General features: G+C 42.1%; 2 protein-coding genes across 3 annotated transcripts; both read left to right on the top strand.

Annotated features, from left to right (window-relative positions):
• The first annotated feature begins 7413 nt into the window (after window positions 1–7413).
• On the top strand, window positions 7414–11990 carry HYAL1 (hyaluronidase 1). Its single transcript, XM_056805033.1, has 3 exons — window positions 7414–8364; window positions 8641–8730; window positions 10341–11990. The coding sequence occupies exons 1-3, from the start codon at window positions 7450–7452 to the stop codon at window positions 10653–10655; spliced, it is 1320 nt and encodes a 439-aa protein (XP_056661011.1). The 5' UTR covers window positions 7414–7449; the 3' UTR covers window positions 10656–11990.
• A 254-nt stretch (window positions 11991–12244) lies between these two features.
• LOC100028614 (hyaluronidase-1) lies at window positions 12245–27060 on the top strand. Of its 2 annotated transcripts, none has more exons than XM_056805035.1 (4): window positions 12245–12474; window positions 15159–16134; window positions 16754–16843; window positions 26183–27060. In XM_056805035.1, exons 2-4 carry the CDS (start codon window positions 15229–15231, stop codon window positions 26495–26497), a joined length of 1311 nt encoding a protein of 436 aa, XP_056661013.1. In that variant the 5' UTR covers window positions 12245–12474; window positions 15159–15228; the 3' UTR covers window positions 26498–27060. The 2 variants fall into 2 exon arrangements, with proteins under 2 accessions (XP_056661013.1, XP_056661014.1); XM_056805036.1 differs by having other exon boundaries at window positions 12246–12474; window positions 15200–16134.
• The last annotated feature ends 298 nt before the right edge of the window (window positions 27061–27358 follow it).

Consider the following 27358-nt stretch of genomic DNA (forward strand, 5'->3'; position numbering starts at 1 on the left):
ATTCTGTAAACTTGATGCTTTTGTCTTTCAGAAATTTGTATGACTACTTTTGAGAAATCTGACCTTTATCTCCTGATGAGCTGATGAGAAAGAAGGAAGCATCCAGGACCAGCTGGGATGGGGATGAGCCGGGAAAACCCACGGTCAAAAGGGACCTGGTCAATAAAGACTTGAAGAGACACCGAGAACAAGAAAAGAAGAACATTTCCAGACTGGATTGAATAAGGCCAGAACCCTGGGGTTCTGGCTTCCTCATAGGGTCCAGATTATGGAGGTGGTTAACCAACTCCATTATCTCCAGTTCAAACTCCATTTGAACTCCACTTCAAATGCCAACAAAGGAGCCTGGAATACTTGACGCAGGAAACTCTAGGGAGCCATGGAAAGTTTTTGAACAGGAAATGAATAGAGTACTTTAAGTTTAGGGTCTGAGAGGGACAGAATGGCAGGAAGTGGTTTTAATTTCCCTGTTGTGTATATCAATCACTCCTTCCTGATCCTGGCCCTCTGTTTTCCCTGAATGACCAAGGACAATGATGACCTTTACTGGTTCCTTCCCTCCATGAAGGGCACTGATGCTTATGTCCTGGACACAGATGCTTGTGTCTCTGGTACAAATACATCACATGAATCTGGAGTTGGCCTCGTCATTTACCACGTAGGTCCAGAGCCCCTCCCAGACTGGCCCTGACTGAACCACTTATTTCTGTGGTGCCCTTATGGTATCCATTGGAAAAAGCATGTGCTTTGACAGCCCTGCCCTCCACAGATACTTGATCTCCTATTTCAAACTACCCATCTCTTTTGCTTGGCTAACTACTGTTGGGAATGTACCTTTAGAAGAATACTGAGTATTTGCCCACTGCCTCAGCTCCCCTTCACTTACTGCCCTTGTTTACTCTTTACTGGTTCTTACTGAGCCCCAAACCTTTATCTCTCCATCTTTCAAGACCCAGGTCCAAACCCGCCTCTTCCAGAAGTCTTTCTTTACCATTTCAGCCTGTAGGAGCCATATTTGGAGCCATAGGACTTGGGTTTAAATCCTTGTTCCTTCATATAATGCCTGAGCTTGGGCTATTTCTGTGGTTCTGTGGTCTAATGAGCTACCAAGAAGGATGGAAGCATTCAGCACCAGCTAGGTTGGGCAAGAGCTGGGGCAGCATTGGAGAAAGGCAAAAGGGATTTGGTCAGTAAAGATTTTAAGAGGCACGTGCATGCTTGTTCTACTGAGGAAGAATACAGTAAAATACCTCTGGTTTCTCCCTCAGTTTCTAGTGCCTTTCCCTTACTCAGTTCAACTTCAGTCTGTGAGATCAGATACCCAGCAAGGTAGTAGGTTGATACATATAGCCCAGATCAAATTGTTTACAATCTCTGAGGGGGGTGGGGAGAAGGGAGGGAGGAAGACAATTTGGATCTTTTAAATATCTTTTAAAAAATATGAGTTATCCTAGATGGATTCTGCGGTCCCTTCCATCTTTGAATCTATGACCCCATAAACCTTTCTTTGAGCTTCCACAGTAAAGATTACTTAGCACGTAAGGTCTGGAATTGTTGTATTTTTCTGGGCATGAGTGCCATACCCCCAACTAGACTGTAGACTCCCAGGCAGCAGGAATTTAATATTTTGTTATGTTTTTCCCAATTATATGCAAAACAATTTCCAATATTCATTTTTAAACCTTTGTGTCCCAAATTCTTTCCCTCTCTCTCTCCTCTCCCCCTTCTTAAGAAGGCAAGCAATTTGGCATGGATTATATTATATGCAGTTTTGCAAAAGATGTTTCCATATTAGCTATGTTGCAAAAAAAAAAAGAAAGTATTCTTTGATCTGCATTTAGACTCCATCAGTTCTTTCTCTGGAGATGGATAACATTGTTCATCATGAGTCTTTTGTAATGGTCCTGGATCATTGAATTGTTCAGAATTGTGAAGTCTTTCACAGTTGATTATGATTACAATATTACTGTTACTGTGTATAATGTTCTTCTGGTTCTACTCACTTCATTTTGCATCAGTTCATAGAAGTCTTTTAGAGAAGCAGAGTGGTGTGGTGGAAAGAGCCTTGGACTCTTAAGTCAGAGGGGGAAATGGGAAGATAATGCCTTGGGCTAGTCCCCTGGTGGTGGTGTGTGTGTAGGGGCAGGGGAGTCATGATTTGCAAAGCACTTTGTTTTTTATGTTTTTAAATTTTATTTAATTGATTAAGAAAAATTTTCCATGGTTACATGATTCATGTTCTTTCTCTCCCCTCCTCCCTACCCCCTCCAACAAGCAATTCCACCTTGTTTTACATGTGTCATTGATCAAGAACTATTTCCATATTATTGATATTCGCATTAGGGTGATTTTTAGAGTCTATATCCCCAATCATATGCCCATCTACCCATGTGATCAAGCACTTGTTTTTCTTCTGTGTTTCTACTCCCACAGTTCTTTCTTATAAGTCCCTCAGAATTGTCCTGGATCATTGCATTGCTGCTAGTAGAGAAGTCCATTACGTTCGATTGTACCACAGTGTACCAGTCTCTGTGTACAATGTTTTCCTGGCTCTGCTCCTTTCACTCTGCATCACTTCCTGGAGGTCATTCCAGTCCCCATTGAATTCCTCCACTTTATTATTCCTTTTAGCACAATAGTATTCCATCACCAACAGATACCATAATTTGTTTAGCCATTCCCCAATTGAAGGTCATCCCTTCATTTTCCAATTTTTTTTCCAAAGCACTTTGTAAACCTCAAAAAGTGCTAAAGAAATATAAAACAATGGGCTTGAAGCAAGGACACATGTGATACCCAGTGGAATCCTGCGTTGGCTAGGGGAGGGGCAGTGGGAGGGGGGGAGGATAAGAAAAGAATCTTTGTTTCCAAGGAATATTGTTTGAAAATAACCAAATAAAATAATGTTTAGATTGGGGGAAAAAAAGAAATATAAAACTATTATTCGTATTAGTCACCTCCCTCTTTCCCCCATTTTCTGCCACTAACTTACCATATGACAACTGGGCATATCATAGAAGAAGAGAAAGACAAGAAAGAACCCTAACAATCAACTAGACTTATTCAACAGAAGCCTAAAAAAGGTCTTATAAGGTCTCTTCTAGTGGAAGAACTGGAATTCGACTCCAGATTTTTTCTGTCCCTTCCCTTCTCAGTCAAATGAGGAAATTGACCAGCTGACCCTAGGAAAGTCCCGTTGAGATCTGCCAGTTTGATAATGTCTTCCAGTCAGTACAACTGTGGAATCTCCTACCTCCGTGTCCCTAAGGTCATCCTCTGATCCTGTAGCTGCCTCCTGGTCAAGCCCAGTGAGGAGGTGAAGAGATTTATTAACTGCTCTTTATACAATTAGCCCATTCTTGCTTTAAAAAAGGAGAGTGCTCAGGCTCTATCTGGGTGAGGGATAGAGATTCCTGAAAATCAGTCTTCTACTGAGGAAGAGCTTCTTCTCTCCCCCATCTATGAAACCCATGACTTTATTCCCTGGGGGAAAAAGAGGAGGGAAAAAATGAATATAGCTCTGGACTTTGAATTAGAAAGACCAGAATTTAAATCTGAAATCAGACACTTACTGGTTTGCTGTGGGGGTGAGGGGGGGAAGGACCTGGTTCAGGGGTCCTTGTTGGATGACAGTGTAGGCAGAAAAATGAAATGTGAGACTGTTAAAGTTTCACCTGGAGCCAGGCATCCCAATAACTGCTCTGCTCCAGCTTGGGCTGACTTTATTTTTATACATCCAAGGAGTACACATCTACTTGCCACTTATTTTCATTTTCTCAACATACATGCTTCCTTACAAGTAATGGAATAGGTCATAGTTAACTTTTAACAAATTGTTTGACATTCTATAATTATCCTACATTCTTTGATTCCATGGATTCTAACAACAAACACAAAACTTTGCAGAAGATATATGTTTTCTGGTCACCGGTAGTACTGCTAGAGGTCACTTCTTCATTAACACTAACCAATTACATAATCAATCAGATTTCAAAAGATACAATTAACACAACATTATTGCCTAGTCTTTGGGGTTAAAGGGTACAATCAACATAACCCAGTTTAAGTATTATTCCAATAATAATTTTTCATTCTCCAGTGTTTTACTAAGGTATCCAAGACATATTGCCTAGTCTACAGTTAACAAAACAATACAGTGGGGTGGAATGTACCAGCCTTTACATGAAAGATAATTAATATACAGAACAGTTTTGTTGGGGATTTATGCATAAAAGGGGTCCCATTTATGATCCCTTATCTAAATGGGCACATAGGAATTCTTAAGTCTGATTTTGTAAGTAGAATTTCTTGACAATATTCTAAGGGGAATTTCTGTATCATTACATATAAGGGTGGAGTTTTCCTGGAGCTGAGTGAGAATAGCATTTGTAACAATTTCAATAGAGGGTGTTAATAAGAGAAGAGTCACTGAAGGGGGGGGGGGTCTAAGCGTGTATTTCTATCCTTCCTGGGGGCCACTGTGCAGTACTTGGTTTCCACCTGTGACCATGTCAGACAGCATGGATTTGATGACTCCCAGCACTGGTTGTGTGACCTTGGGCAAGTCACAACCTATTTGTCTTGGTTTCTTCATTTATAAAATGGGAATAATAATAAGCACCTACCTCCTAGAGCTATTGTGAACATCAAATGAAATATGCAAAAAGTGTCTGGAACATAGTAGGCACTATGTAAATACTAGTTACTCTGTTGTGAACGAACTGATTATTCTCAGCAATACAGTGATCCAAGACAATCCTAGAGATCTAGGATGAAAAATGCCATCTGCCTCCAGAGAAAGAACTGATGGATGGTCTGATTGTGACTAAAACATACTGTATTTCACTTTTCTTCTTCTTTTTTTTTGTTTGAGATCTCTTCCACAAAATGACTAATATGGAAAAATATTTTACATGATTGCACATGTAAAATATATATATCAGATTGCTTACCATCTCAGGGAGGAGAGTGGGGTGGGAAAGACAGACTAAAGGAGGATAAGAGGGAGAGAGAGAATTTGGAATTCAAAACAAAAAAAAAGAATGTTAAAAACTATCTTTACGTGTAAGAGGGGGAAATCTTAAAAAGAAATAAATAACTGCTAGTTGTTATAACTATATGGAATATAAGTGCTTTCAAATGAAAAAAATTATCATTCTGTTCTCTGTGTTTTATGCAGAAGCCTGCCAGAAACAATTTTATTCATAACATTATTTGAAATCCAAACCTTTCTAGCTTACAGAAACATCCAAACCAATGTAGTCCCCCTTGCCTCTCCACCCATGCCCTTCAACATCTGCTTACCATGACTGGAATCCTAGATTTGATTATATGATTTTCCATCATCATGAAGGAGGTAGGGAGGGATTGTAAATTATTAAGCCCACCTTGTCATTAAGTATCCACTAATTAGAGATGTCTTAGGGATGGCTGAAGAATGAGCTTTCTAAATTGTATTTAATGACTCAAGATGCTGAATGAATTTATATCTGATCACCAAGAGATCAATGACCAATTAATTTATTGATTATTGCTCTAATAAACCAATGATTTGATTTTCTTATTCAGAAAAAATCTGTCTACCACAAGACAATTTGAGTTAACATTTATAGCATATATATGTAGGTGTATATATATATATATACACATATGTGTATAACTTGAGGTCCATAATTGAGGTATTTTTAAAAAATAATATTTTGACGATATTTCTTTTTCTTTTAAAAACCCTTACTTTCCATTTTTTGATTGATACTATATATTGGTTCCAAGGTAAAAGAGCAGTTAGGGCTGGGCAAAGAGAATCAGAGTGCTAAAAGCTTGCCAAGGATCACATAGCTAAGTGTCTAAGGCCAGATTCTCCCCAATAATGAAACAATAATCAGACAGTCGATTGAATTTGATCATACCCCCCTAGACCTGTGTTGGTGAACCTATGGCACATGTGCCAGAAGGGGCTATTCTCTTACTCACCATGCCTGAGGACATTTTTTCACATCACCTGCCTTTCTGCCCAGAAGCCCAATGGGAGTGCTTCCTCCCTCCCCTGTCTGGGGTAATGGGGTGGCACACATGCAGCATGAGGGTACAGTTTAGGCACTCAAGCTCAAAAAGGTTCACTTTCACTGCCCTAGACTAACAATATTTAAGAGAGCAGATAGATATAATTCTAGCCCAGTACCTACTCTCTCTGCTGAGAGAAGAGTAGTCTCTCATTTCCTATCCTGGTAGGAATTTCCCTTGGAGAAGGGTGGAGGGGTGGAGGGAGAAGAGCCTAGAGATGTCTATCCTGACCCCCTTTGAGCCACTGGACTCTCACATGCAAAATGTCGTGGGCAGCCCTCCTAACCACACTAGAAAAGAGGTATTTTGTTTCCAGAGCTTGGTTAAGACACTTAGTCCTTATTCCGGTCTTTACTTTTTGATCTTGATCTCTTTTTCCACATTCTTAAAGGAAAAAATCTAGGAAGGATTTTGGCTAGAAAAACATTTGTTTTTTAAATATTTTCAGTTAAACTAAAAACAAGATTTTTAATATGTTTCCACATATTGTAAAAGTTCATTCCTTCTCTAGGTAGGCATTCATTTGCTAATTTGTAAAACTTGAGGGTTGACCTAAATCAGGAGGGGTTCTTAATGACTTCACAGCTAGGGACACCCAGGAATCCTAAGGCTGATTTCAGGAGATCTGTGAACTTGGATGGGAAATATGTTTCATCATTATTTTCACTTACTTCCGGTTTTCTTTCTAATCCTGTGAATTTTATATTATGAATTAAAAAGCATGATTCTAAGAAGTGTCACCGCTCAAGGGGTCCATTAAACAAAAAGGGTAAATAATCCCCAACCTAGAAGATCTCTTTGGTTCCTTTCTCTTTCTGTTATAAATCTCATGAGCTGATCAAAGGCCAGTCAGGGCTTCAGGGGCTCTCCCTGCACTCTCCCTCCCTTCAGTCCACTCTGAATAAGCTGTTTCCCTTTTCCTGGACTTAGGAGCTAGTAGGGAGGAGCTTCAAACTGAGATTGAGGGCAACGAGGTGGCTCAGTGAATTGAGAGCTAGGCCTTGAGATGGGAGGTCCTGGGTTCAAATCTGGCTCTGGACATTTGCTACATGTGTGACCCTGGGCAAATCACCTGACCTACCCCTATAGCCTAGTCCTTACTGTGCTTCTGCCTTGGAACCAATACACAGTATTGATTCTAAGACAGAAGGTCAGGGTTTAAAAACAAAACAAAAGAACCGAGGTTGAGGGAGATGCCAAATTTCACCACAGCTCACTTGAGAGCAGAAACAAGAATGGGGATCCGGAACTGGCATTTTTCTAGTTCAGTGCCTGCCTCGACTGGGTGGGGAATGGGAGGGGAAGTGAGTAAGAATGTGCAGGCCTCTGAAGGAGCGGCATAAAAGGAGTTGTAAGGCAGAGGCTGGAGAAGCAAGCAAGCACGCCATGGCCCTGAGCAGCTTCTTGCTGCGGCTACCACCAGTATGTGTCCTCCTGCTGTGTCTACCCACCCCCGGCCAAAGCATGGTAGGTCCTGTGGTCCCCGAGGTCCCGTTTGTTGCCATTTGGAACGCTGGCACTGATTTCTGCCAGAAAAACTTCCAAGTCAGCATTGACCTGGACGCCTTCCATATCGTGGCCAACCCAGGCCAAGCCTTCAGGGGGCCAAACATGACCATCTTCTATAGCACCCAGCTGGGCACTTACCCCTCCTATACCTCCGAGGGGCAGCCTGTTAATGGGGGTCTCCCCCAGAACGCCAGCCTCGCGGCTCACCTGGCCAAGGCTCAGCAGGACATCTTGGATTTTATCCCCAAACCTGATTTCCGGGGCCTGGCGGTCATCGACTGGGAGTCATGGCGCCCTCTGTGGGCTTACAACTGGGACTCCAAGAACATTTACCGCCAGCGCTCTCTGGAACTGATAAGAAAGAAGCACCCAGACTGGAAGTCTTGGAGAGTGGAAAGTGAGGCCATTGCACAGTTTGAGGGAGCAGCCAAGGCCTGGATGCTGGACACCTTGAAGCGGGGGGAGACCTTGCGACCTGACGGGCTCTGGGGCTACTATGGCTTCCCAGACTGCTACAACTACAACTTCGAGAGTCCCAGCTACACGGGCCAATGCCCGCCAGATCTTGAGGCCCAGAACGACCACCTCTGGTGGATGTGGGAAGAGAGCCGCGCCCTCTATCCCAGCATCTATCTGTCTGCAAAGCTGGCGGGCAACGGGCACAGCCTGCTTTACGTGCGCGCGAGGCTTCGAGAGGCTTTCCGGGTAGCAGCGGGCACCCGGTGTCCTGGCCGACACATCCTGCCCTACGCCCAGATACTTTATGAGAACACAGAGCACTTTCTGCCTTTGGTGAGAGCCTCTGCGTCTTTCCCCAGACAGCCAGGCCTCCCCTCCACAGCTAGGACCCAGGGAGGGCCCCGCCTTCACCCAGAGGGTACCCCAGCCCAGGGCTGAGATGCCAGGGACTGCTGGCTTCCATTATCCACCCTCTCTCCCCCGTGAAGCCCAGCAAAGCCATGCAGTCTGCTCGCTTTCCCCAGGAGCTGGGAAGCAGAGACGGAGCAGCTCTGCACCCTCACCCTTATTGACTTGGTAACTTCCCCAGCTCTGGGCTTTTCTCTGCAGGAAGAGCTGGAGCAGAGCATTGGGGAGAGCGCAGCCCAGGGAACAGATGGAATTGTTCTGTGGATCAGCTGGGAGAACTACAAGAGCAAGGTAAGCTGAGGCTTGGGAGAGGGCTCTTTCAGGAGTGGACAAAGCCTGGGGGCTGGTGTCTATAGGAAAGGTCAATGGAAGCTCCCAAGAAAACAAGATGGCAACCCCTACTCTTCCCCAAATCATTGACCCATCACTGGGATGGAGCATCCAGGGAGACAATGTGTGTGTGTGTGTGTGTGTGTGTGTGTGTGTGTGTATGTGTAGTGAGTGTGAGTATGTGAGTGTGTGTAGTGTGTATGAGTGTGTATATGTGTAATGAGTGTGTGTGAGTGTATGCGTAGTGAGTGTGAGTATGTGAGTGTGTGTAGTGTGTATGAGTGTGTATAGTGTGTTGTGTGAGTGTGTGTATGTGTAGTGAGTGTGAGTATGTGAGTGTGTGTAGTGTGTATGAGTGTGTATAGTGTGTTGTGTGAGTATGTGTATGTGTAGTGAGTGTGAGTATGTGAGTATGTCTAGTGTGTATGAGTGTGTATAGTGTGTGTATGTGTAGTGAGTGTGAGTATGTGAGTGTGTGTAGTGTGTATGAGTGTGTATATGTGTAATGAGTGTGTGTGAGTGTATGTGTAGTGAGTGTGAGTATGTGAGTGTGTGTAGTGTGTATGAGTGTGTATAGTGTGTTGTGTGAGTGTGTGTATGTGTAGTGAGTGTGAGTATGTGAGTGTGTGTAGTGTGTATGAGTGTGTATAGTGTGTTGTGTGAGTATGTGTATGTGTAGTGAGTGTGAGTATGTGAGTGTGAATATGTGAGTATGTCTAGTGTGTATGAGTGTGTATAGTGTGTGTATGTGTAGTGAGTGTGAGTATGTGAGTGTGTATAGTGTGTATGAGTGTGTGTATGTGTAATGAGTGTGAGTATGTGAGTGTGTGTGTAATGAGTGTGAGTATGTGCGTGTGTGTAGTGTGTATGAGTGTGTATAGTGTGTTGTGTGAGTGTGTGTATGTGTAGTGAGTGTGAGTATGTGAGTGTGTCTAGTGTGTATGAGTGTGTATAGTGTGTTGTGTGTGTATGTGTAGTGAGTGTGAGTATGTGAGTGTGTGTAGTGTGTATGAGTGTGTATAGTGTGTTGTGTGTGTATGTGTAGTGAGTGTGAGTATGTGAATGTGTCTAGTGTGTATGAGTGTGTGTGTAATGAGTGTGAGTATGTGAGTGTGTGTAGTGTGTATGAGTGTGTATAGTGTGTTGTGTGAGTGTGTGTATGTGTAGTGAGTGTGAGTATGTGAGTGTGTCTAGTGTGTTGTGTGAGGGTGTATGAGTGTGGGTGAGTGTGTGTGAGTGACAGTGAGTATGTGTGTACCCCCAGCAACTCAGATGGAGTACTTTTCTCAAGTTTCAGGAGGACCTTAGAGATCTGGGGGGGGGGGGGTTAAAAAAGGGTATCAAAAGAAGAAAAAAAGGAGGGAGCCAGGAAGGAGATTCCCTTCCCTCTAAGGAGGTCCCCAAAATAAGCTCTCTTTCCAAACTCTCCAAGGATGCTCCAAAGTCCCTGAGGGTATCTGGAGATTTCCTGAAAGCCCTGGAGGCTCTTGGCCAAGGTTGGCATGAGGACTTCCTCTTGCCTCTAGGCTACTAGGGCAAGATGCCACTGAGGCCACCTATTCTGTCTATAGGAATCCTGCCAGGCTATCAAGGACTACATGGATACCACCCTGGGCCCCTTCCTCTTGAACGTGACCAGCAGTACCCGCCTCTGCAGCCAAGCACTGTGCTCAGGGCATGGGCGCTGTGCCCGCCGCCCAGACCACTCTCACGCCTTCCTCTTCCTCAGCCCATCCAGCTTTTCCATCCGACGCCAGCCAGTCAGTGGGCACTTGGTGGTAGAGGGCTCTCTGACAGAGGAGGCCAGAGACAAAATGGCAATGGAGTTTGAATGCCAATGCTACTCCGGCTGGGGTGGAGAGCACTGTGAGCGCCAGGATGACTGAGTGGTGACTGGCTCTCCCTCCCCCAAAGTCATGGGCATGTGAAGTTACAGTCATATAGGCACATATGGTTAGAGTTGTAGATGCAAACATTAATAAGTCAATTGATTAGTCAAATATTTATGGTGTGTTAGTAATATAAACAAATAAAAACAAAAGAAAGGGAGCTGCTGGGTGACTCAGTGGATTCAGAGCCAAGCCTAGAAATGGAGGTCCTGGGTTCAAATCTGACCTCAGACACTTCCTAGCTGTGTGACCCTGGGTGAGTCACTTACCCCCATTGCTTAGCCCTTCCCACTCTTCTGTCTTGGAACCAATACACAGGACTGATTCCAAAAAGAAAAAAGAAAGAAGAGTCCCTGCCCTCCCAGCACTTATAATCAGTCACATCCAGAAACTAGACTGGGGTCTTCCCAGGCCTCTTCCATAGCCCCTACTTCAGAATTGGACCCGCCAGGGAAGTTGGGCAGATGTCATTGGTGAATGAGCGAATGAACGTGGCGGGGGACGGTGCGCCCCCCAAGTTATAGAAGGGTTGCAGGCCAAGCTGTAGGCTGGAAAATTCCTTTGCTTCCTTGCATCCTTGTGACTGCTAACCCCCAAACATCTGATAATGCCTGATCAATCGCTGTTCCCTCAAAGGCAAAGTCCCCAGAGAGGATTATCCTCCTTGGGGGGTCCTTTAGGTGTGGAGATGGACACAGAGATGCACCTCCCGACTATGCTCTGATACCATTGGGTTGTGTTTGGGGGACATCTATGGGTGCCCCAAACTATGTCTTCATGACCAGCCCCACCTTGGGCCCGAGTGCACCCCCCCACTCCACAAGTCTCCTGCTGTAAAGAGTATAAAGACCCCAGAGCGCCCCCCATCGACGCTGTCCTCCGGCCGATTCAACATTACTTTCTAAATGGATACATTTCTCTTTGTAAGTGTTAAGCTAAGCTTTGGAGTCTTGCGTTCTTGCAAGGGGTGCCCTTCCCGAACCCGGGGGTTCACCTCAAGCCCCCCACAGCAAATCCCTACAGAAAGTGAGCCAGAACACAACCAGACACCATCCAGCCCCTGCTGTGCAAATGCTCCCAGAAGCACTCACATCATCTGTGCCGAGCTGCCTGCGGGCAGACCCAAGGAGTGAAAGAAGGCACATCCCGGGGGGCCTTGGAGGCCATTTGGCTCCCTTGTTCCAGGTCCTACAGTAGCTCCTGGAGAGCGGGCACTAGATGCCAGAAAACCCTGCCCCCATGGCCACCCCCAAAGCCATCCTGGGGAGGGGGTGCCCCCCTCTCCCCTGATCCCCGCCGCACTGCTTCTTGCCTCTGTCCCTCTCTCCTCCCTTGGGCTTCCAGCCCGAATAAAGCCAGTGATGCTGAAGGATAAGATCCTTGTCCTGGAGAAGTAACAGCTGCTTCAGACTGGGGTCCGGGTGGGGGGTTGGGGGGCAGAGAGAGGCCCCAGTCTGCCTCTCCCGCTGCCCTGCCAGGCCCCCTGGGCCCCTCTGGACACGGTGGTGCGTGCCAGGGCGCCGCTGGGGCCTCACCCCTCAGCCTGGAGCCAGGAGGAGGAGCCAGTCAGCCTAGGTCCTCTCCTCCCGTCACAGAGCAGAGCGTCACCGGCCAGGCCGGCCAGAGTTCCCAGGCTGCCCTTTGGCTAGGGACGGTGACCCTCTGGCGTTTGGGTTGGGGCACTGGTAGAGGACCAGGGGAAGGAGCAGCAGCTCCACTGGGCTCATCCCAAAGCCCGGAGGGGCCAGCTGCTTCTCCTCCTTCTTCCATCCCGAGGCTGCTGTCCACACACCAGACCAGAGCAAGGCCTTAACCAGTAAGTTTTCAGGCTACCACATCTACCCCTGTTCATCCCCTGGTCCTCCTCCCTCCCCTGCTCCCTAGCCTTAAATGCCTGTGCCCCCACCCCACCCCAAACTTCTCTCCCTGATTTCCTTCTTCTCCCAGCCCCCCTAACTCCCTTGTCCCAGCATCCTTCTGTGTCTTTCTGGCCCCTTCTCTCTCCTCTGGTCCGCCCTCCCCCATTTTCTGACTCCCTGATACCCTCTTGGGTCTAATAATGTCACTCCCCACACCTCCCAACTCGATCACTTCCAGGAACTCCTTTATGAGTTCCAGGATCCAATAGGAAGTCTTTTGCTGGCCCCTTTCTACCTTTCATCTTAGAATGGATACTGTTGGTTCCAAGGCAGCAGAGCAGTAAGGGCTGGGCAATGGGGGTTAAGTGACCTGCCTAGGGTCACACAGCTAGGAGGCCACCTCTGAACCCAGGACCTCCCACGCCAGGTCTGTTTCTCTGTCCCCTGAGCTACCTGACTGCCCCTATTTCTAGTCTTCTTACATTTTACTTTCCTCCATGAATTCTGCAATCTAGCTACTTGCTATTCCTCACATCTCCTCTCTCCATGTCTTTGTGCTGGCCATCTTCCATGCCTGGAATGCCCGTCCGTCTCCCCCCTATCTTCCTTCAAGCTTCAGCTCAAATCCCACCTTTTGTAGTGGGCCTTTGCTGTTCCCACCCCACTGGCTAACGCCTTCCAGAATTGATTACCTTCCCTCCACCGGTCTGTGTATATGCTAAACATACCTACGTCTTTGCATGTTGTCCCCAACATTAAAATATGAACTTGAAGGCAATGACTTAGTTTTTGTCTTTCTTTGTATCCTAAGCACTTAGCACACTCCCTGGCATATAGTAGGCACAGTATTCTCCCGGGCCTGCTCCCCAGTTTTCCTGACCTTCCTTGTTTTGTTCCCAATTTCCTCCATTCTTTGGTCTAATAAATATCCTCTCATCCCCCAGATGCTCCAACCTTCCTTTCCCCTGACTTGATATTAACCCTGCCTTTCATCCTCCTGTCTCATCATTCCTTTCCTCAGATTTCTTTTATCTTCTCATCCCTTGATCCCAGTCTCTCATCCCTATAGTGCCCACTATCCTGCCCTCATCGATCTGCCTTCCTGATTCTAAATCCTATCTTCCCATTCCCCATCTTTCCTTTTTTTTCCTTGCTCCCTATTACTCTGTCCCAATGCTCTTTGGTCAGTCAAACCAAGGTGAGGACAGCACCCACACTTCTCTACCCCTCAAATGACCTGAGGTTTGGGTCCTCTTTCTCTAAGCTTAGGAAAATCCCCCTGGTGGCTTGGACCAGCAGATATGGTATTAGGAGGGTGCCCATTCCAATCTCTGCCTAATCCCAGAGTTCCCCTGGAAAGCTGTTCTGGTGACTATTCAATCTGAGAGCTCCTTGAGGAACCTGTCATGATGTGTGCTCCCAAGGCATGTAACCTGAGTGTCTGGTTGTGTTGGGGGGGGGCTTGAGGTGAACCCCCTGGGTTTGGGAAGGGTACCCTTTGCAAGAATGCAATACTCCATAACCTAGTGTAGAAATAAAAAGAGAAGTTTATTTTTGTTGCTGTCTGCAGTCACAAATTCATATATTTGTGAGTGGACACCTGAGAAGGAGAATGGAAACTGAGGGAAAATGGGGGGAGAGAGAGAGACAGAGACAGAGACAGAGACAGAGAGACAGAAAGAGAGAGAGACAGAGAGAGAGAAAGGAATAAAGACTCAGAGACAAACAGTTAAAAAACATGGACTCCATTGTGCTCCTCTGATGGTATTGAGAGAGGGCACTACACATGTCCCCAAACTTTTATTGGAGAATTTATGAATGTGGAGTGGGAGGTAGCTGATGCACATGTGACATGCCATAGGTTTTAACATTGGCTCAATTGACAATCACGTAATCAAAGAGGAGGAGGCTAATCAAATATGTGACTTGGTAAGGAGGTGGTCTAACCAGGAGGTAGCTAGTACCGTGTGGCAGCTAAGGTCCTGCCCAGGAATTCTTTTGACCTTTGGACTGAGGATTTGGAAATACAATGATCAATAAGTAACATGACCATGTGTCCAGTATATGAGTGCTTAGGTTACAATGTCAACACATCAATAATACTTTCAACATGAGAATATACCTGGGCTGCTACAATTAATTGGGATTCATGTTGAATTTGGCTGGGAGGATAGCATCGATGGAAAGCTGCCTCCTCGAGGACATCCGTTCTGGGGTCTTCATGCTCTTTACAACAAGTGATTCATGACTTCAGGAGGGTATGCACTCAGACACAGGTGGGGGGTTGGTCATCTGACCAGGGTCAGCCTGAAGACAGTTTAGGGGACAGGTAGATGTCTTGGATTCAACCCAATGGTATCAAAGCATAGCTGGGAGGTATATCTCTGTGTCCATCTCCAAACCTAAAGGAAGATCCAAGGAGGATAATTCTCTCAGGGGTCTTTCTTATCATTAGCCTTTGAAGCCCAGGCCAGCCCTTTCATTAGCCTTAACCAGAATGCCAGGAAGCAAAGGAATTTTCCTGCTTACAATTTGGCCTGAAGCACTTCTATAATTTGGGGGTGCAAAGTAAACCTTGGGTCCCATATCAGTTGGATAGGTGAGTGAGTGTGAGTGTAAGCTTATCAGAGTTTAATTACAGAAGCTGAAACCAATTCACCAGCCACTGTTCTGCCACAACAGAATCTGAGTTACTGCTCCCACCATGCACCATGGCTTCCGGAGACTTCAAGCCTTCCATCTGTGTCCTCTTGCTGATCCTCGTAGACCTGACCCAGGGCTCAGGGGGTCCTGTGCTGCCCAACATCCCCTTTGTTGTGGTCTGGAATGCCAACACCTATCTGTGTGAAGAGAATTTTCAAGTGAACATCAGCTTGGATGCTTTCCATGTGGTGGCCAACCCAAGTCAGGCCTTCAGGGGACCAAACATGACCATCTTCTATAGGCCCAATCTGGGCATTTACCCTTGGTACACAGAGGCTGAGCAGCCCATCAATGGGGGCCTGCCGCAGAATGCCAGTCTCCAGGACCACTTGGCCAAGTCCTCTAAAGATATCCTGGCCACCCTACCCGAGTCTGACTTCCATGGAATTGTGGTCATTGATTGGGAAGAATGGCGCCCTATTTGGAAGACGAACTGGGACACAAAGAAAATATACAAACATCAATCTCTGGCCCTGGTGAGAGAAGAGCACCCAGAATGGTCTCCCTCCCAGGTAAAGGAGACGGCTAAGAAACAATTTGAGGAAGCAGCCAAGGAGTGGATGGTTGAAACCTTAAACCTGGGGAAGTTGCTGCAGCCCAGGGGACTCTGGGGTTATTATGGCTTCCCAGACTGTTACAATTACAACTTCCAGAAGCCAAATTACACAGGAGAGTGCCTCCCGGAGATCCGGCACCTTAATGACAAATTGTCATGGATGTGGGAGCAGAGTCGGGCCCTCTATCCCAGCATCTACCTTCACCTGGAGCTGGAGGAGACAGGGAAATCACTGCTCTATGTCCGTTCGAGGCTGCAAGAGGCTTTCAGAGTGGCACAGAAGACCCAGAATCCTGGCCCATCCATCTTGCCCTATGGGCAGATCTTTTATGCGCTGACAGATTCTTTTTTGCCCTTGGTGAGCACCTCCCCCTATTCTCCTCTCCTCCTATGCTCCAGTCCCTTGTTGACAAGAATTAGACCAGCCCCAGCACAGAGCCTTTGTCCATGCCCTAAGCCCCAAGTTTGGACTTTGCCATCCCCATGGCATCAGACCCAAACTTCATGGAACCCTAACCCCTTTTCTAATTCAAGGGAGATCACTCTCCTGACACCTGACATACTCTTAGGCAGGACCCATCTGAAACAGCATGGCATAATTGAAAGAGAACTTGAGTTAGAGTCAAGAGCCCTGAGTTTGAATCCTGACCCTGGGGCTTGCTAGCTATATGACCATGGGCAGGTCACTTAACTGATCTGAGCTTCATGTTTTATTCTTCTGTTAAATGGACATGATAGTCCTTGCAGAGCTTATAGAGGAGTTATTTTAGGGAAAAAATAATTTTGTAAATCTTAAAACTGGAGGAAATTTACACTATTATTATTCATTCTTATTCTGCTACCTGAAGTAGACCCTTCAAGAATGAGAATGGCATGAGTTGGGGAAGTGGGGAGAAGTTGATCCTCTCACAAAGGCAGATTACCTCTGGCATTTCCCTCTCGATTCCATATTTCCCCATCCCTACTTCATCCCACAGGAGGAGTTGGAGAATACCATTGGGGAGAGTGCGGCCCAGGGGACAGATGGAATTGTAATGTGGCTGAGTGAAAGCCATGAACTCAGTAAGGTGAGTGGGGCCTGGGAGAAACCCACGGACTCAATGTCACTTGTGGGTATTGGGCTACAAAATCCAATAATACATATTAGAACCTAGAGAACCAAAAAGATTGGGCATGCAACTAAAAAAATCCTAGAAAGCTAACACATTAAAAACCCTAGATCAAATACCAAAATAGAAATCCTGGAAATCTAGGAAGAGATGAATAAAATTGAAAGCAAAAGAACCCATTGAATTAACAAATAAAACTAGTAGCGTAAAAAAAGAATAAAACTACTAACTAATTTGATTTTGAAAAGTAGAAAGCCAAGTGACTAGTTTCAAATATGAAAAAGATAAATTCATAATCAATGAAGAAGGAATAAAAGAAATTGTTAGAAATTATTTTGTCCAATTATATACCAATAAAACTGATAGGTAAATATCTACAAAAATGTAAAATACCCAGTTTAACAGAACAAGAAATGGAATACTTAAATCAGAAAAAGAAATTGAGAGGGCAGCTAGGTGGCTCAGTGGATTGAGAGCCAGGCCTAGAGACAGGAGGTCCTGGGTTCAAATCTAAATTCAGACACATCCTAGCTGTGTGGCCCTGGGCAAGTCACTGTCATTGCCTAATCCACATAGTCTTCTGCCTTGGAACAAGATGGTAGGTAAAGGTTTTTGAAAGAAAGAATGAAAGAAATTGAACAAGTCAAAAATGAAAGTCCCAAAGGGGAGAAAAAACCCAGAAACAGATAGATTTATAAGCAAATGCTATTGTTGTGGGGGGGCTTGAGATGAACCCCCTGAGTTCTGGAAGGGTACCCTTTGCAAGAATGCAAGACTCCATAACTTAGTAGAAATAAAAAGAGAAATTTGTTAATTTGGAATTCATGTTGAATTTGGCTGGGAGGATAGCATAGATGGAAAGCTGCTTCCTCAAGGACATCAATTCTGGGGTCTTTATACTCTTTACAATAGATGATTCATGACTTCGGGAGGGTATGCACTCAGACACAGGTAGGGGGTTGGTCATCTGACATGGGTCAGCTTGAAGACAGGGGATGACCCTCACAGTTTAGGGGACAGACAGATATCTTAGATACAACCCATTGGTATGAAGGCACAGCCAGGAGGTGCATCTCTATGTCCATCTCAAAACCTAAAGGATATCCAAAGAGGATAATCCTCCCAGGGGACTTTCTTATCATTAACCTTTGAAGTCCAGGCCAGCCCTTTCTTTAGCCTTAACAAGAATGCAAGGAAGCAAAGGAATTTTCCTGTTTACAATTTGGCCTGAAACACTTCTATAATTTGGGGGTGTAAAGTAAATCTAGGGTCCCACATCAATATCAATACTTCTTTGTTACAAATATTACTTCTATGATACAAATACAGTATTGATACTGTTAAAAGGAAATATAACTTGGATAGGGAGAAGGAAAGTAATATATAGAGATAAACCTATAAATATAGAATTTATTAAGAGATAAGGGCAAGGTTTGGGGAATGAGGGGAAAGGTTAGCATCTGACAATTAACCCAGTTATTAAACCCACTATCTAAATACTCTAATCTAAATACCTAAGTTTCCTAGGGTTAAGTCCATCAGGGAACCAGATTTCTCACACATAGAGAGTCCTTTGTGGTTCAGGTACAGGGATCCAGCTGAGTTCTCAATTGCCCTAGGGAAAAGAGGGTTTCTCCAAGTTTTACTCTGTCCACCAGAGTGTATGGATATGTCCTCTCAATCTTATATGGTGGAATTAAAAAAGGTTGCTTGCTAGCTGTCCAGGGGAGTCCAGGAGAGATCAGATCTTCACATTCCAGGCTTCACCTTCAGGTCCCATGTGTCAGTTGGGGAACTGTCTCTTCAACAGTTTAGAATCCTGATAGTCCTGGGAGAATTCTGAATCTCACACCCTGTCAATCATTCCTTGCATAAATTTTATTTTCCTTTGCTATAGTCACCCTTTGCACAAAGCCTAAATTGTGCTGAAAACACTATTTTGGCATTTGTGCACAAACTACATACTTACAGATTACCTAAACTAAAATATCTCCCCAAAATAATAAACCACCAACACTCAACTATCTTAACTTATCTAATACTATCTAGGGATTTTATAAAGGAAAGGAAAAAAGGGATTCAATAATGAACAAGTACAAATTTCAAACATATACAAAAGCACAACAGGCAAATAACATCAAAAGCAAAAGATAAACACTACTTCCATGCAAACATTAAACTCATAAATACTACTCTTATCAACTAATACAAAACATACTACTATTGTAATGCATAATAGCAAACAGAGAAAAATTTTTGAAAATTACAATAAACACAACATTGCATAAGTTTTACACAAAAATTAAACCAAAACATTAAACTCACTTATGCAAACTACATGTAGCAATAGGTACATAAGTAATCTGTTTACATAAATTTACACATAGACTTATAGTACCTACATACAAGATATACATGTACCATATACATTTCATATTTACACACATGATATACATGTTACATATATGCTATAATACAATTAATTTATTATCCTATTATACATACGATTTACATATATACTTGCAATTTTATGTGATATGTGAGGTTATATGTTATTTGTGTTACATAATATATGTTGTTATGTATATTGTAATGCAAGTCAGTACCTTGTCTTATCTTATTTATCTTAAATTTTAGTCTTTATCTGACTAAAGCCCTATCTTAATAAAATTCTCCTGTCTTTATATTTCTATACTAAATGAAATATTTACCTAATTTTAGTTAGTAACTAATTTATAACTACTTATAATACTGTTAGTACCCTAACTATACATTGTTTCACTCATTCACATAGTGAATCAATGACACCTAACCATGTTTATGTATTTGTGTTTATGTTTTATGTTGTTATTTTTGCTATGTTATGTTGTTTTGCTATTGTTATATTAGTGTTACTGTCATGTTAATGTTATGTTACTGTTGCAGTAATATACTTACCACTACTTCAGATTTTTTCCTCCTGTTTTCATCTCATCTTGCTTGAATAATTCTTCTTCTCCAACTCCATGGTAGTAAATATATTTATAAATGTTTGTGAATGTGTTATGTTGTTTTATGTTATAATACATTACCCAAATTTTTCATTCATTAATCCATTAATCCTGTGATTCTTTTCATTACAAGTTTCTCAAAGTCTTTAAATGTATAAGGTTTCAGTCTTTTAACAATGTTCATTAATTTCCTATATTCTCTTCTTCATCTGCATTGTCCTTTTCCATCCAGATGTCCTCTTCCACTGGAATGGTCCTCTTTCTGACTGCAGACTCACTTTGACTGATGATTCTCACTTTCTATTATTTATTCTTCTTCAATTTCTTCTTGTTCAATAATTTGTACATTTTCATTATTTATACCATGTGCTAATTTTTTATGTGAACAATGATACCATGAAACTCTATCCAAAACTTTTACTGAAGATGGAGAAACTAATATAATGGTATAAGGACCTAACCAACTCTCTTGTGTTGCTGATATTTTAACAAAATTTTTAACATATACCATATCTCCTGGTTTGAAATTATGGAGAGAATAATCCTATGGACCAGTTTGAATCAATACTTCCATATCATGTAATTTTTTAAGTCATTGTTTTAAAGCACTTAGGAAAGAAGCAAATTCATAATCTCCTCCTAAGAGAGATGTATAGACTGTCTTACAAGTCTTTTGCCTGTAGTGGAGCATTTTCAAAGAGCATTTCATAGGATGATACATGTAAACCTGCTCTTGGTCTCATACGTAGGCAAAACAAATCTATGGGAAGAATATCTGGCCATTTTATATGAGTTTGAGCACATATCTTCCCCACCATAGTCTTGAGTTCCCTATTTACATGCTCCACCTGACTTGAACTTTGTGGGTGATAAGGAACATATTTGGGTGTTATTCCTAGATTCTCATAGACTCTTTTCAGGATACCCTGGGTGAAATGAGATCCCTTATCAGAGTCTATGGTAAGTGGTACTCCAAATCTAGGAATAATTTCTTTAATCCACACTTTTACCACAAAGTTATCTATTTGTATTTGTATTTGATGGAAATGTTTCAGGTCACTTAGTTAATCTGTTTACAATTACTTGTATCTTCCAGTTTTGGGCAGGATGATGTAATCAATTTGCAGACTCTCAAATGAATAATATGCAACAGATCTACCACCTAAATCTTTCTGTCTGAATGCCCCTTTATTGAATTTTTGGCAAACAGAACAGCTTGTACAGATCTTATTAACTACAATACTTATTCCAGGAGCTACCCAGTGTCTATTTACAGAGCCAATTACAGCTTGAGTACCAAAATGACCTTTTGTGTGGATGGCTTGACACAAGTAGGTATACAAGTCTTTTGGTAACAGCGGTTTTCCAGTGTCTGCAACCCATATTCCATGTTTTTTCCTTGATCCAAATTTCTCTTTCCATTTTTGAATTTCTGAGTCTACATAAGCTTTTTCTAGATCATCAGATTCAATAGTTGACAAATTCATTACATACACTGGAGCATAACTGGCAGCAAAATTTGCAGTTATATAAGCTCTATGATTTCCTTTAGAGACTGAATCTTTGCCATAAGTATGACTTCTATGATAGATTACTGCTAGTTGTTTAGGTTTTTGGATAGCATCCAACAACTCAGTTTTTTTCTGCATGAGCAATTGGTTTTCCTGAACCAGTAATAAAATTCATTGTTTCCAGATCTTTTCTGTAGCATGATATACCGAAAATGCATAATGAGAGTCTATATAAATATTTGCACTTTTACCATCAGCTAGAAGACATGCTTGCTTCAAAGTGACCAACTGCACCTTGAGCACTAAGGTTACTAGGTAATTATCCATACCACAGTGTCTCAAATTCTGTGACAACTGCAGCACCTGTACATCTAATTCCATTACACAAATATGAAGAACCATAAGTGAATAACAAGAAGTCTGGATTTTCAATTGGCATGTCTTTTAAATCCATCCTAGGCATATCCACTAGATCTACTACTTTTACACACTCACGAAATGGTTCATCATTCTTTGGCAAATCAGGAAGAAGTGTAGCTGGATTTAATACACTATACCTACTCAACTGGATGTTTTCATTACCTAGGAGTATAATTTCATATTTATAAATTCATTGGTCTGAATATACTTGAGTACAAAATTTCCTCATTAGTGCCTCTATTTGATGTGAACAGTATAAAGTCAATGGACATTCCAAAACTAAATCTGCTGATTCCTGAACTAACACAGCTGTAGCTGCTATACCCCGTAGACAAGGAACTGTACCAGCAGCTATTGGATCAAGCTGACAACTATAATATCCAATTGGAAGATAACTTTGTCCTAAAGTCTGTGTCAGTACACTAGAAGCAATACTTTTTGTTTTGTTGACAAATAGTTGAAATGATTTGTAAAATGGCTTCTTTAAGCTTATTTAAGGCTTGCAGATGTTCAGGTTTTAGTTTCAGAGGTTCTGGTTCTGTATTCCTGCTTAAGTTTGTTAAACACTTTGTTAATTCACTATACTCAGGTATACACTGCCTACAGAAACCAGTTGTTCCAAGAACAGCTCTGAATTACTTTTTGGTCTTAGGAGCACTCAGTTTTTGGATGTCTGATATTCTTTTTTGTGTGATACTTCTGAAACCCTCTGATAACACAAATCCAAGATATTGCACTCAAGGAAAAACCCACTGCAATTTTGCTTTAGAGATTTTATGCTCATGTTTATATAATCCCATCAAAAGAATCTTACTATCTCTGAGACACACATTAGCACTTGGGGATGCAAGGAGGATATCATCAATATAATACACTATTTTACTTTCCTTGATTATTATGGCTTTTAGATCTTTATTTAAAATTTGTGAAAATTGGCTCTGTGAATTGCTATATCCCTGGGGAAGATGAATCCAAGTCCTTTGAGTTTTTTCCCATGTAAAAGCAAAGATCTTTTGATAATCCTCGTGAATCAGTATTGAGAAAAACACTGAGCATAAATCTACCATGGCGAAATATCTTGCCTGACTTGGAATGGAAGAAGTTATAGCAGCTGGGCTTGGTGATCATTTACAGCTCTTAAATCCTGTATGAATCTGTAGACAACTTTGTCATTTTGATCTAGTTTTGGCTTTTTGATTGGAAATATAGGTGTATTATATTCTGAGAAGCAAGGTATTATGATCCCTTGTTGGATTAGGGATTCAATGATTGGTCTGATAGCCTCTATTTCTTCTTTACTTAAGGGATATTGAGACACACAAGTAACTGGTTCTTCCTTAGTCCTCACCCTAACAGGAGTAGCTGATTTCAATAGACCTACATCTGTGGAAGACTTTGACCATAAATATTCAGGGATATCCTCAGACATAGGATAGATTGAATCCAAGCCATCCTTTGTATGACTGAATCTAAGAACAGCAATGGAAAAGCTTTCAGAGATTCTTCTGATAGATGTAATAAGATATCACCAGTATCTGTATATTGGATTGTTGCTCATTATTTACATAATAAATACCTACCTAGAAGATTTATGAGACAATCTGGCATACAAAGAAATGCATGCTCCACAGATAAAGGACCTAAAGTAATCATTTTAGGTTGTAATTTTGCTACTCTCTCTAATTTTCCAGTAGCTCCCATTACTTCCATTGTACCCACAGCTCTACAATTCTTAGGAAGACTTTGCAAAACTGATTTACTGGCTCCAGTATCAACCAAAAGATCATATATTTGATCTCCTATAGTCATAGATACATATGGTTCTGTGCTGTTGAAATGTTTCTAATACTGGAGCTAGCACCATCTAATACTGGAGCTAGTAACATCAGTACAAAGCTTAGTCATTTCCTGTCCATCCAAGTTTACATCTGCTTGAACTACATGATATTTCCAGGATTTTGCATCTTTAACTCCATTATCAGCTTTTCCACTACTTCCTTTGGTCCTTTATATTCTCCATCTTGGTAACATTGTTCTTATTTACAATTTCATTATCATTATCCAGTTTACATTCTTCACTATTTCCCCTTATTTTATATTCATTAGAATTTTCTACTAAATTTATATTATAATTTTCTTTTTTCCTTACAATTATTAACACTTTAATTTAATAACACTTTACATTATCATTTGATTCAATCAATGTATCTATATCTTCATTAATCTTATTACCATTACAATCACTTTCATTTACTCTCCATTCATTATCCCTTGATTTAATTACAGAAGTACATTGGGGAAATCTTCATAAAGAACATGAACCTTTGCTCTGATCACCCTTAACCATCTGACTATATTTAGGCCTTACTCCAGACATAACACAGTCCTACATAGTGTTGAGATCTGGTGCTTGGGCTCCTTGGCAACAGGCATTTTGGCATTCATTCCCATTTTTTTTGCATAATTATTATTCTTACCATTGCTATTGTTATTATAATTATAATTCCAATTGTTCCTATTATATCCTCCATATCTGTTCATTTGTCTTTGAAACTGGCCTCTAAACCTGCATTCTTTCACAAAGTGGTCAATCCTATTACAGAGGAAACAACATTGTAGGCCTGCTCTCCTATCCCTTGGCTTATAGTAATTATTATTATTAGGCTTTGTTGATTTCAATGCAGTCACTTCCTTAACCTCTTTTATTTCACTTTTTTTAGATTTAAGTTCTGTTTCCCTAAGCTCTCTATTAAGATCTTCCATTTCTGTATCTCTATCTTCATATTTTCCATTATTATCTGTGGTTAAATATGTTGCCTTTCTCCTAATGTCTTCCAGTTCCAGCTCCTCCCTCAGGATAGTTATTTTTAAAGAAGTTTAATTTTTGGCATGGAATTCTTTACAAAGACCCTTTTTATATAGAAAATTGACCCCTCTTCAAGTATATCCATATTAAGATATGTCTCAGCAGCCTCTGTGATTCGATCTAAAAATGATGTTGGTGTTTCTGTGGGCCTTTGCTTTATTCCTTCAAATTTTGACCAAGCATTTGGTCTTTTAGTATACTGACCCATGACTTCCAAAATTGCTTGCCTACATTCCTTCATAACATCATATTGAGCTCTATCATTCATGTCAATGTTACATCTTTCTGGCCAGAGAGGGTCTGATCTTATCTCCTCAATAAATTTATTATATTCACTTTTTGTTAACAGTTCCTTCATTAATAGTGCAAAGTCATTATAATCAGAGTCAAATATGTCTATAGCCCTCTTTATCTCTTTGATTACATGATTGGGATCATCTACAAAGGCTGGGGTTATATAAGATTACCCTTGTGTGAAGTGGAAGTCTAAGGGGATTTTGAAATAACAAGATGTACCCTTTTTAGTCACTATTTGAAGAGACCAAGAAAATCCATCTTTAAAAGGCATTATATATTTTATTAGAAGAGAGAGAGAAAATGTGGAGCAATATCTCATACTTTAGCCCTGAGACAATGTTCAAAGATTTACAGAAATACTCTTAACTTTAAGAAAATACAATAAACTTATTTTACACATTCAAGGCTTCCTTCGAATGGACATTTTAAAAAAATGGTCAAGGGTTGGAGACAGAAGTTTTAATCCAGAAATAAAGGAGAGAAATGTTAAATTGACTAGCTTTACAGTGGATACAAAGAGAGGAGGAGTTCAGGGCTGGTTTACCTAGGAGAGACTGATGTTTTATAATGGATACAAGAGGATGATTCTAGCTATGGGGTCTGAACACCTGGGAGAGGCCTCTGATACAATGGAAGAAACTTCTGATACAAAAGGGTACTTAAGATCTGATCATTGGGTACTTCAGGGTTTACTGTTCAGTCTAAGACTAGGTCAGTCTGGAACCTCCTTAAGGCAAGTTCCCAGAGGGCAGGGGCAGACATTTTCATCTTAAAATACAAACTCAAAAGAAACATTTCTGATGATAAAGACACTGGATGTTTCTCAAACCAAAGGGGATTAAGAGGCTTTTGTCCTGCAGGGAAAAGGATGGGGTGGAGGGACCAGCTTTCTCCTGGAGTCCTAAGGGATTAATATCTTGGAGATATTAATAACTATTACCCTTATAATATATTAAAGTTACAATGTTACTCTGAATATATTCATTCCATCTCACATACCCTGAAGGGATGAGGCTTTCTCTGAGCCTTCCTGATGTTTCTGGGTGTACCCAGGCAGAGACAACATGGACTCTACTCCTAGTGGAGTCCAGATGAGGCTAGCCCTGAACCCTCTTCATGCCTCTGGGTATACCCAGGGAAAGCTAGCATCCAGGATGTATCTAGGGGAGCCTGGGTAATTCTGGGACTAAGGCTGCCTGCTTTCTGTCTCCAGGAATCCTGCCAGGATATTAAGGACTACGTGGACACCATTCTTGGACCCTTTGTCCTAAATGTAACCAGCAGTGCCTACATCTGCAGTGAGGCACTATGCTCAGGGCATGGGAGATGTGCCCGCCGCCAACATTACCCCCATGCCTTCCTTTTCCTTGAAGACAGCTTTTCTATCTATCGACAGCCAGGCAGTGGGCACTTACGACTTCAAGGTTTCCTGGAAGAGAAATCCTTGGAGAAGATGAAAACACAATTTGAGTGTCGCTGCTATACAGGCTGGACTGGCAAGCACTGTGCCCACCTGGAAAGCCAGTGAAGAAACATTGCATTGCCTTGGGTAGGAGCAAGAGAATAGTTGAAAAGGTCACTGATCTTTATTCTCTGTGGTCCTGGCCTATATCCTAAGCTTGTTGGGAGACAACCTTCCCCCTCTATTTGCCCTACAATGACCACCTCTGGAAAATACTAGCTATATGACCTTGGATAAGTCATCCCATCTTTCTGAACCCTGAGGTTCTCTCTCAACATATGCCCTTTGGGTTGTTTGGAGGAAAAGTGCTTTATAAATTGCAAAGTCCCCTAGAAGTGAGAACAGCATTATTATAAGGAACACAATTTTTATCAATTTTTTGGGGGGGACCTGCAGGTTTTATTTGTCATATTTCATGATGGTTTTATTTCTGGGTGGATTTTTCCCTGGGGATAAGAGGAAGGAAGGGAGAGTAGATTATGATCAGGGGCTGTTGGGGTGAGAGGTATTACAGATAGTATACTTGCAACCCCAATATTTTTATTCAAAGGGAAAAATTAATCATTTGATCCATCTGTGCAATGGTTTGTTGAACATTCAAAATAAATGATCACTAACAGAACAACAAATTGTCACAGTGTCCTGGGAGAGCTTTGAGGTGAAAGCCCAGGTTTGGGACAGGTTGCCCTTTTGCAAGAATGCAAGATGCCAAAAATTAGCTTAAAAATAAAAAAGAAATTTATTCATTTGGAAGCAATGTTGAATGGCCAGGAGACAGTTTGCAGGTGAAATCCTGCCTTCCTGAGGAGATGGGGGTCTAAGTTTTTTATACCCTTTTTGACAACAGGGGTTACAGGATAAGGGGGGGGCCAGGATGGAGTGAATCAGGAATGAGGTCAATAAGGGAAGATCTGTGGAATTCAAGGG

The sequence above is a fragment of the Monodelphis domestica genome, chromosome 7 (assembly GCF_027887165.1).
Source record: "Monodelphis domestica isolate mMonDom1 chromosome 7, mMonDom1.pri, whole genome shotgun sequence".
Lineage (NCBI taxonomy): Eukaryota > Metazoa > Chordata > Mammalia > Didelphimorphia > Didelphidae > Monodelphis > Monodelphis domestica.

Coding starts and splice junctions, on each gene's coding strand:
- HYAL1 (XM_056805033.1), top strand. CDS start 7,450: ATGGCCCTGAGCAGCTTCTTGCTGCGGCTACCACCAGTATGTGTCCTC. Junction 8,365..8,640: donor CAGAGCACTTTCTGCCTTTG/GTGAGAGCCTCT, acceptor TTTTCTCTGCAG/GAAGAGCTGGAGCAGAGCAT. Junction 8,731..10,340: donor GGGAGAACTACAAGAGCAAG/GTAAGCTGAGGC, acceptor TTCTGTCTATAG/GAATCCTGCCAGGCTATCAA.
- LOC100028614 (XM_056805035.1), top strand. CDS start 15,229: ATGGCTTCCGGAGACTTCAAGCCTTCCATCTGTGTCCTCTTGCTGATC. Junction 16,135..16,753: donor CAGATTCTTTTTTGCCCTTG/GTGAGCACCTCC, acceptor TTCATCCCACAG/GAGGAGTTGGAGAATACCAT. Junction 16,844..26,182: donor AAAGCCATGAACTCAGTAAG/GTGAGTGGGGCC, acceptor TTCTGTCTCCAG/GAATCCTGCCAGGATATTAA.